The 10,468-nt window shown below is 40.4% G+C and overlaps 1 protein-coding gene across 2 annotated transcripts in view; it reads left to right on the forward strand.

Annotated features, from left to right (window-relative positions):
* LPGAT1 (lysophosphatidylglycerol acyltransferase 1) overlaps positions 1 to 10,468 on the forward strand; it is a 60,566-nt gene that overhangs the window by 43,988 nt on the left and 6,110 nt on the right. For both annotated transcript variants that reach the window (XM_039568695.1, XM_019282343.3), the window contains one exon: positions 6,741 to 6,847. In XM_039568695.1, coding sequence (XP_039424629.1) covers positions 6,741 to 6,847 — 107 coding nt within the window. The remainder of the gene's footprint in view (positions 1 to 6,740; positions 6,848 to 10,468) is intronic.

The following is a 10,468-nucleotide window of genomic DNA, read 5'->3' on the forward strand; positions in this document are numbered from 1 at the left end:
GACTTTTACAGAAAGCTTTCAAGTATCCCTGTGGATCCCCTGGGTGGCAGTTTAAGTGGGAATGACCTTCTCCAGCATCACTGCTGTGTCAGTGTTATGTGGTGCAGAATACAGGCTGCTCGCTGGAGCTCCTTTCCACAGCCATGTTTAAATCTGTCCTTACTTTTTATAGAAAGCTACCTTCCAAGTTTCCCTGAAGGTGAACATACTTACACCCTAATTTATATAAGATAGCATTGTATCTGTTGTGCTTTATTCAGGTCACCTTAGTACTCTCTCAGATCTCTGGCTTAATTGCAAGTTGAATGTATTTAGAATTCTACTAAAGAGTATTTCCAAAAATACTTTCTTTAAAAACAACAGCAAATTAACTTGAATTCATTTCCTGCTTCTGAATGTATATTCACACTTATTTTTGATCACAAGCTTAAATATGATGTAACCTTTCTTGCACTGAACCACTTTAACCTGCTTAGACTGCTACAATTTCCCATGGCACAATGTGTAGCTGCTCGGGAGGGTGGTGGCCAGGAGCGTTTCTGTTTGATCCTGCTAAGTTCTCCACTTGATGCCTTCAGCGGGAGCACCCCATTTCCCCTGTCCTGCCAGGAGTGGATGAGTGGTCCCCCAGTGATGCTCTATGATTTTACAGAGTTTGCTCATATCCTGCCTTAGCTGCCCCCAGCTGTTCCTCAGTAGTTCTTAATTTTGATAACAATTGGGTATTGACTACTCCTTGCCCTTAACAGTGTAGGCAGGGGTTAAATCAGTGACTGAGGTTTGAAAAGGCCTGTGTGGTGTTGAGGCCTGAGATGTCCCTTGTAAAGGTTGTGCTAAAGTTGTTAAAGAGGTAAAGAAGTTCTTTGAAACAAGCTCAGTTAGCAAAGGAAAACCCAAGATAAAATGAACTTTGTCTTTAAAATACGGAAATTGTCAGAGGTGTGTTTCTATTTTCCTGCATTTGACATGGATATCCTCTGAAATTTTCTTTAAATGTACATCAAGTCTGTCTGCATAGGTATTATACTCCACTTTTCCTGCATTTATTGCAATAAAATTTTGCTCTTTTTTTTGTAATTTGGAATGTCTTGGGAGATTACATTTGAAATAAATTTTAAGGGTAATTTTTGAATAACTGGAAAGAGAGCACAATAGCTTCTCATGTAATTTCTTTTAACTGAGTTAACGGGGGAAAAAGCAGCACCCTTTGGAAAAAGCAAAGAATAGTTTTGTCCAGATGCCATCTCTGCTATATGAAAGAAGAATCAGGATTTAAACATGCTTATTCCCTTTTAGAGTAGTCCACAGCAAGGTACTGATGTATGACAGCAGTGGGGAAGAAAGGAACATTTTCTGTGCCACTCAAACTGGAGCAGAAGAGACTGCAGAGCTGCTTTTGTTGTGGTGGCTCACTCAGTCCCTTCTGCTGTGCCCTTTGATCACCACCTGTCTCTTTTTGCCTTACAGACTTTCTAATCTAGTGATTCCTTTTCTCATAGCCTGGGCCTTTGCTGCAGGATTATTTCTTTTTCATTCTACTCAGGGAGCAACAGAAAAGTGTAGAGAGCACAGCAAGGAGCCTTATGTTACCATTTTTAGGTGGTTTTCTAGCTGATGGAAATGGCAGAGAAGGCTTGGTTTAATCCAGTAATCTTTTTTTTTGAAAGCTCAATTTTGATAATGAGTTGAACCTTGCTTTTCAAGCCTCGATTTCAGTCCCAATGACACATTTCTCAGAAGTTCATAATTAGGCTAAGCTGTGGCCTGGTTTTCCTCTGGATGTCAAAAGAAACTTAAAATGAACAATTACCAAGTTTGAATCTAAAAACACAAGGTGTGAGAGCTTCACCCATCTATTGAATAACTTTTTGACCCTGACTGACTTGTCTCAGAACTTACTGGAAAGTGCTGCAATACTGGGTTTGCTCTCTGAAACAAAACACTCAAGGAAAATACCTAATGAACTTGCTCCAGGTCAAATGGCACTGGGATTTTAGTGGGAGATTTCAGTCCATCTCGTGCAAGGCTTGTCAAACTAGAGGCCATCACTATGAGATCTGCCTTGTAATGAGTCTGTTGGAAAGGTTTGTTTGCTCTTCTCAAATGGCTTAGCTTTATGCTCGGGTCATTGCGTGGTGTGTGCTGACCAGAAATGCAGCCTCACTGCACTTCCACTCAGCAGAAATAAGCTGAGTTGTTTGGTGTCCGTGTTTGGTGTCCAGTGAGGCCACGGACTGGCTGCAGTTCTCAGCTCCCACCATTTCTGTGCCAGGAGTCAGGTCTGCAGTTTATTTCTTTTCCTCTTGCACCAGGCACTTCATTAGTGTGATTGGCTTGGTGTTTCTCAGCCAGTCAAGTTTGTCCAGCAGTAATTTCTCAAGTGCTGCAGTCCTGTGTGCAAAACCCGAGACTTACAAATTGAAAACACCCTGGGTATGAAGCTGACTCGGTGCTTAGCATCCCTTCAGTCAGGAATGGTGTAGGGCTGGGTTTTTTGCCCTGGTTTTCCACGGGGTGATGGCCTTGAATGCCCACATCCCACGCTGGGGCTGTGTGACGGTGGCTGTGGTGCAGCAGCCCTGACGTCAGAGCCAGCCCGAGTCAGCTCTGACGCAGGGGTGGCTGTGCGTGAAGTGCCACACGGGCTGTTCCCAGCTCTGTCACCTTTCTTCTCCGTGCCAGCTTTTGTGCTGTGCTGCTGCTGCTGCTGCTGAAACAAGCCTTCAGCTGCTGAGGAAGTTCTATTTTTGTGTCTGCATTGATACAGATTTATTGAAATAAGCCAGGCTCCGAGCTATAAATAAGATGAAATGCATTGTGGTTGCTGGATGAGTGTTGCAGAAGGGCATCCCATTTGGCAGTGTATTTTAATGCACTTTTTTACGCAAGTAACTTATTTTTGGTCATGCCTGACATCTACCAACAGCCTCCACTGTCCTGGATTTATTTAGAGCCATTGAAGCAGCAAATAATATCATGACTTACATGGAGTAGCGAGTAATACAGAACTTCAGTTCAGGGTAGGACAGGTGATAAAAGGCAATTAGTACTTAAAGTGGTAGCTGTGAACTTCAGAATTTAAATACAGAATCAGAGGTGGTTTCTCCAATAAGGACCAGTTATAAAAGAAATGAAATGTTTCTAAATATGCCTTATTTCTGAAAATTCTTTGGTGTCTTCTGAGAAACAGCCTATCAGTACCTAATTCCCCACAATTTCTCACATATGCCAACATGTCTTTGGCAGTTACATCTCCTGTTTTTAACAATCCTTTCTTCTTTCCTGGACTGTCATTTATTCTAATATATTCTGGTTTGGGACATGGACACAAATCTGTGCAGTGGTTTAAGAAGTTGCTGTCCCCCAGTCAGGTACCTGGAGTGTCCCACAGGTGTTGTCACCTTGCAGCTGCCAGTAGGTGCCTCCAGCTGGAGGATAATACTTCATTACTGAAAAAAGATTCTTTCACAGATTCCCTCTGGAATGTGTCTTTATTTCCACCACCACTTCTAACTTCCCAGGGTGCAGCCTGTGCTGTGACTACTTTTACCCCTTTCCCACTTTCCCCAGTGACAGAAGAGCAGCTGTTCCCATGATGAGAAGCAAAAAAAAGGTATTTCCATTCTCCTTGAATTTTCTGGTCAAGTTCTTATCCAGTCCTATTAAATTCCTTGTTTGCCACACCAGGAACAAAGATGCTCTTATTTTTAATGCAGTGTTAGGTTAGTTTTGCCCAAAAGCTAGAAAGATGCAAGTGCCCAAGAAACTCCAGGAGCTTCAGATGTTACGTGTTGACCTTATTCTTTGCCTTGGCAGTTCTGTTTGATGATATTTTATTTTCCTGAGGAGATCAGCAAACTGTTTGCTTCTAATGGTATTCCTCATGCTGCAGACCCAAAGGTGAGGTAGAGCCAAGGTGATGCTCGTGCCCTGACCACATGGACACCTGTTTACATATCTCATTGAAATAAGGAGCTGTTTCCTGCATCTTTTAACACTGGACCTGGCAGTTGTCAGCGTCCAGTGGCTGGGGATGACCCTGCTCCCATTGGGGCAGTGGCTCTCTGCCATTGTTTTGGATCTCCTGTGTGGGGAGTTTTGTAACAGTAGACTTGATCAATTACCTTCCTGAACCCAGTCTCCTTCAAGAGAGTGTTCTTGTAAAACACAGATGCCAGCTGAGCCATCTGATGGGCAGAGAACCGTGGCATTATCAGTATGTTTAGTTTAAATATAGGGGGGGGTTAGCTTTGCCTTATCGAGTACAGAAAGGGCTTCTTTCCAGAGTTTGAGGATTTTTTTAAAAAATACTTAATCTCTAATTTAGATCAGTCATTAGTAAGAATGTTCTGCTGGTAAAAATAACTCAGGATAATCTAAAAATTCATTTGAAAATGCTTCCAAATACACTAGCACTTATCATTGCTAAGTTGGGGCTGCCAGTGCAGCATTATTGGAAAACCAGTTGTTTTTCATTCTGTTTGTATTCATTCAAACTGGGTGTAGCAGTGATTGCTTCCCAGACTTCTAAGCAGCAGTTTATATCCAGAGATTGAAGCATTCTGGCAGTGTTATTGATTCACACAAGAGCTGGATGGGTTCAAGCAGGGAAGTGGTGTGCAGCATTCCATTAGTCTCTCAGAGTGCTGGTATCACCTGTGCCACTTTGCTGCTCCATTAAAGCACAGCTCAAAAATTGTTCCTAACAGGTATCTTGCAAGATCCTGTGATGTTTTCAGACTTTTTGTTTCTTGGCAAAACAAAGTTGTTACCCATTAGGTCAGGGACAGGTGAAGGCAGAGGTGAAGAGTATCTTAGACTTTACAATGGAGGCTGCATGTGAAGCCGGGTAACCCTACACTTCTGTCCTGAGGCAACACACATTCTCGTAGTTCTGAAACCTCTTAAAACCTGCGTAAGCAAGCATCTGTCCTTCAAAAATACTCTGTGAAACACAATATTCAGTTGCTGAGCCTTTTATCTCTTCACAGCAGATAGGCAGAAGAGAGTAAAAATAGTGCTTGGCATCTTGGTTGTGTTTGGGGACACAGAGTAAGTCTTTCTTAGTGTTCTACCCTCAACAAAATGGTCCTTGCTCTGTGGGTGTGTTTTTTACTTGCTGCTACGTGGTTTAATTTTAACCTGCTGTACAGCATCTGGGCTTCAAGATAAAATAGTTTTTTATTGTTTGTCTTTGTTCTTAATATGCAGACTGAAAACTTGAGCAGCTTACTGAAGCACCATTTCATAACATTTGTCTTTGGCCAAAGACTCTTCTTCCAGCTGCTTTATCTGAGATAACAGCTGCTAATTTCTGGTTACCAAGACTGGCTTAACTGGAGCATAGAGAACTCCAGTGTGAGGAAGACGTAGGTAGAATTACTTCAAGGGCTGCAGAGATAGCTGAGTTCATGTTGATACCATAGTTCGTAAATAAAGTTGCTCATCTCCTTATTTTGAGGTTGTCTCTGTATGCCAAAGCACTGTGATTTGTAATTCACTCCTTAGAGCAATACTTTGCTGTTTGACTCCCCCACTTACAGCTTATTTTTCCGTGCATCAAACTGAAAGGAAGAAGGACAAATGACTTGGCAACAAAGCAGGCAGAGATTTTGAAAACTGTAACAGCAACAAAAGCATTCTTCAGAAGTGCCTTATTTTCTTATTCTGACATTCCCATATCTGTCCAGAGGCTGCCCAGGTGATTGTGGTGTTGCTTCCAATTTCTTGCAGTATTATCAATTAAGACTATTGAAAATGAAATGAAAATCCACTAATGAAAATAGAAGCATGATGTAGATGAGAGGCTAAGTGGGAGCTCACTTGGAAACAGAAACCTACAGTAAAGGCCTTGCATTTCAGAGTGGGAATTTTTCAGGTTAGCCTGATAAACAAACCTCTTCTGCATTGGCCTCCCAGTACAACACAGTGGATATTTAAGTTCTTGTATACATCAAAAGACACTGAGGGTCTGCTGAGGAGGTTTCACAGCTACTGTAAGACTGGAAGTTCTACTTTGAAAAAAAACCCAGTGAGGTATGGTGGGTTATTTGAGGGTTTTGGGCTGTGTGTACCACAGTGAATACTGCCCTCGTTATGTTTTTCTAAGCAGACCTAATATTCAGTGTCGAAGTACCAAAGCACTGGCAATTCTTCCATGGGTGTTTTTAAGACAGAGCAGCAATATCTGACTACAGGGTCAGTTTTCAGTGTAAAACCTGCCTTGGAAATTTCAGAGAAAGCTGCCAGCATCCTTTGAAAAGCACAGAGAGCTTGTTTTCTGGGATGTGGGAGAGCTCTTGGTGCTTAGTGATGTCATTATGTGGCTTCTGCCTGCTGAATTGTTTCTTCAAAGCTGTGGATGAACTTTCTTATTTTTTTATTTCTTTCCTTCCTCCTTGGTTTGTATTTTTTGGGGGGGTAGTAATATAGTGTGGGGGCATTCTATTAAAAAAAACCCAGCAACTTAGTAGCTTTTATCAAAAGCTGTAGTACAGCATTTGATGGAGACTGGTGCTGGTGTCTTCTGTGTGCTTCTGGATGGGAACCTGGAGTTTTCCACTTCTGTATCTTTAATGCCTCTGTGATCTCTGAGTTGGAGAGAGTGCAAATCATGCAGTTAGATTTACACAAAAGTTCTGTTCTCTGTGTTTTGTGGTGGGCTGGGGCAGAAGAAGAGTTTTGTTCTCCACATGCAGAATACATTTGCTAGGTTTAATTTGTGTTTGTTTCTTTGATAGGATTTTTCCAGTGAAAGATGTACCTGCAGAGCCTGAAGCTCTTACAAACTGGCTGTATCAACGATTCATTGAAAAGGAGGACCTCCTGACACATTTCTATGAAACAGGTAGGATGATACCCAGCAAAGAGAACTGGGCTTTGCTAATGACTTCTCTTACAAGGATCTCAGAATGGTTTAAGGATGTGTAAGCATTCTTCACAGGCATACAGGAGATACAAGTATTATTATTATTATTATTATTATTATTATTATTATTATTACTGCTTCTTACGTGCCAAAAAAGTATGATTATTATCTAGGAAAGGTAAGTTACCTAGGCAACGTCAGAATTAGGGTAGTGTTTGGAAGCTGTCAAACAGTAACACACAGTTTAGCTGTGAAAGGTGGCATTTCATGGAGTGGGATAATTTAGCAATGTGCAAAGATCCATGGTTGGAAGGATGATTGGAAGGATCTGTGAGAATTACATGGCATACAGTCTTTGGAGCTGTGATCTGTGCTGTCAGTGCTGGCCTCCTTGCTGCCAGGATCACTCCTGTCATCATACACTTCCCATGCTAATGGAGCAGAGGAATTGGAATAAACTTGGGGCATCAGTAACATCACTGAAGGGATACTGGCACACATGTGATTTAAAATACTGTAGAGGGGTTTGCTCAGGGCTCTTTACTCCATCAGTTGATACTGAAGTATGTCACTTGCCCTTCAGTGGGAGGGAGAGTGGGGAACGGGATTTGGAAATGCGTGTTCAGCGTACAAAATACAGGAATGCATCATAATAACGCAGAAAAACAAAAGTCCAGAGAGGAAAAATTTGGGGTTTATTTTGATATAGAGTCAAGGAAGTTTATAAAACGTAGACTGAGTAGGAAAACTCCAGATGAAGTAATATAACTTGTCTCTAAAGAAAAATATTCTCTTCATTAGCAAATCACAGTTGTTGATGGGGAGAGTGTTCGGTGTCTCAAATCAGCTGAGTTTAGTATTCCTGGGTGACTGTGTTAAAGATGCCTCTTTTGTGAGATGATTTATTACAAAGGCTGCTTTAATTTAGTTTTGAGTGCTTAATTTATCAATCCAAGTGCTTAAAGAGATTAATAGAATTCTTTAACAACTCAGAGTTGTATTTTGTTTTATGAAATACTGCTGTTACTCAGCCATCATTGATGGCAAAGTCACACCCTGCTATATAAATCACATCCAAATGCATATGTTGCACTTTATTAGACAAATGACTTTGTGAATATCTTTAAAAATACAAGTGTAGCAAATAGATTGTAAAGAAGTCTTGGGTTTGTGACATTATTTTATGCTATTGAAATAAGACATACCCAGAAAATCTAACTAGTCCAGAATTTCTGAGAGTATAATTAATATAATCAGATTTATTCATTAAAATGCACTTCCAAAATAGGGTAATCGGTATTAATTTGCCAGTGCAATCAGTATGAATTAATAAAGACATGTTTTAAATGTAAATGCTGTGACATAGGGCCTTATTAGGCATAAATTAGCATAATTCAAAGTTACTGCCATTTATACTTTTTTGAGAACTTGCTGGCATTGCTTTAGTTGGCCTACTGAAAAAGTGCTGCTACAGTTTTTGGAAACCCCTTGGAAAGGTGCTGAGGTTGAATGTGAGGGGAATCCCTGAGGCTGCTGAAGAGCCAGCTTTGTACTGACCTGGTACATGGTCACAAGTGGGTGTGGTTTTAAGACTTAGAGCTGTTTCAATTGTTATTATTAATCCTTATTATTGTTATCATTATCATCATTATATTATTTTACAATTCACACTGCCGAGGAACTTCTCTTAATAAAGCTTACTTCATAAAGCTGGAGTGACATTTAATGCTCCATGAAACTTCAAAAGTTTGCATTGACAGTATAGTTGGTAAGGATACATTCTCTTGGCATATTTTTATTTGGGAAGAGAAGGAAACAAAGCCTAAAGCACCTTTCTCAATTTTGCTATATTCTTAAGCATTAAGAACTTAAATCACCTGGGGAAAACCTGTAATAATAGACCTCTGGAAATCAAACCAAAAAAAGTATGCCTAAAATTTCACATGAAATTATCCCATAATTTTTTACAGGTGCATTTTACACTTTCCATTTCTAAAATTAAAACCATTTCGAGTTAATAGCTGTAGGTAACAGACTCCTGTTTAGGCAGCTAGTGAAAAATTTGTTCTTGATTTCCCTGAACTCTTCAGCAGGATGACCTTGAAGCCCACAGTAACACACATGAGATTACATTTAGCAGGACAAAAACACTCAGGAACTAATTAAGGAAGAAAACCCAACCATAATCTAGGAGCACTTGGAAATGAGTGATTGCATCCTGAAGTCATTATGCTCCTCATTCCCTGTGCTCAGAAGCCAAGTGGTGTGAGTTGATGAAAAAAGTAAGGAATGGCATCCCCAGTGCTATGGAAACACTTTGTTGTAGCAGGTCTGAAACCTCATCTGGAAATCCAGTGTACAGGTCCATCATCCATGTCGAGAAACACAAATTGAACTGGGATGAGGGAAAGGTAACGGGAGCTGAGATTAAGGGGAAGGTAGAGTCATTTCTGTGAAGGTCAACTAAAAGTACTTGGCTTGTCTCAGCTGGGAAAGGGAAGGGTCAAAGATGGCTTGGGAGCGGGGGGAAGACCCAGCTCTCTGTATCTACCAGGGAACAAGGAAAGGTATTTAAACCAGAGGTCAGTGGTTGTACAGAAAAACAAATGGGCCATGGAAGAACAAATCCAGCGTAGAGTGAACAGATAGAAGCTTAGCTGTGAGTTACTGGGGAATAAAGATGTGACAAATCTGCCCAAGTGTGAAATACCTATCAGGGAGAGGTGGATGGGGCTCATCAAGGGGGTTTTTAGGCTTTTTCTTTGTTTGCTTTGGTGTTCCTTTTTTTTTTTTTTTTTTTAATTAAGAGCATGGAGCATTCATGCAGGAAGAAAAGCTTTGTCTTAAATGCTTGATTGCAGTTCCTCCAGTGATTGCAAATGTGAAGCACAGAGATAAGCTGCTGATGGTATCTAATTGCCCAAATTGTGTGGTTCCTAAGATTAAAAATTGACACTGCTGCATCTTTACTCTTTGAATCATTAATTTCATGTTCTTCTGAGAGAAGTTGAGACTCCATAATGCTGCAGCAAGTACATCATCTTCTCTGGTATATTCAGAGTTTTATATCCCATGTTCAGGATTAATAATAACCAAAGTGCTTCGTGTCATCAAGGCTTTATGCATCTCAGTGAAATGTAACACAAATGATTTAATATGCTGATGTAAATATATGCAAATAGTTTGCTTATGATCATAAAGCTCGGATGTATTCAGGCACATTTAATTTAGTGTTGCAAGTCAGAAAAAGTCAAAGTATGGAAAAACCCAAATTTTACTGTCAGCTGAATCTCTTTCAGTCTTTCCCATCGAAGCAAGGATTTCAGTAAAGAATTTCTGGAAAACTCCATGGCAAATTACAGTGTTTCCTTAGTATGACTGAGTGTTCAAACAATATGTGGAAGCTGTTCTTTTAAAGAAGTGTATGTGTGTATTTACCTTTTCAAGAGGAATCTCAGGAATGTGTGTGTGTTGCTTCTTCACAGTACACAATATCAGCACCAAACAGCTGTAAAGTTTAATATGGAATCCATTCAATTTGATCATGGAGATACTAATAAAACTTCAGAAATAACACAAAACTTAGTTGACAATTGGATC

This window comes from Corvus cornix, chromosome 3 (assembly GCF_000738735.6).
Source record: "Corvus cornix cornix isolate S_Up_H32 chromosome 3, ASM73873v5, whole genome shotgun sequence".
NCBI classification, from domain to species: domain Eukaryota; kingdom Metazoa; phylum Chordata; class Aves; order Passeriformes; family Corvidae; genus Corvus; species Corvus cornix.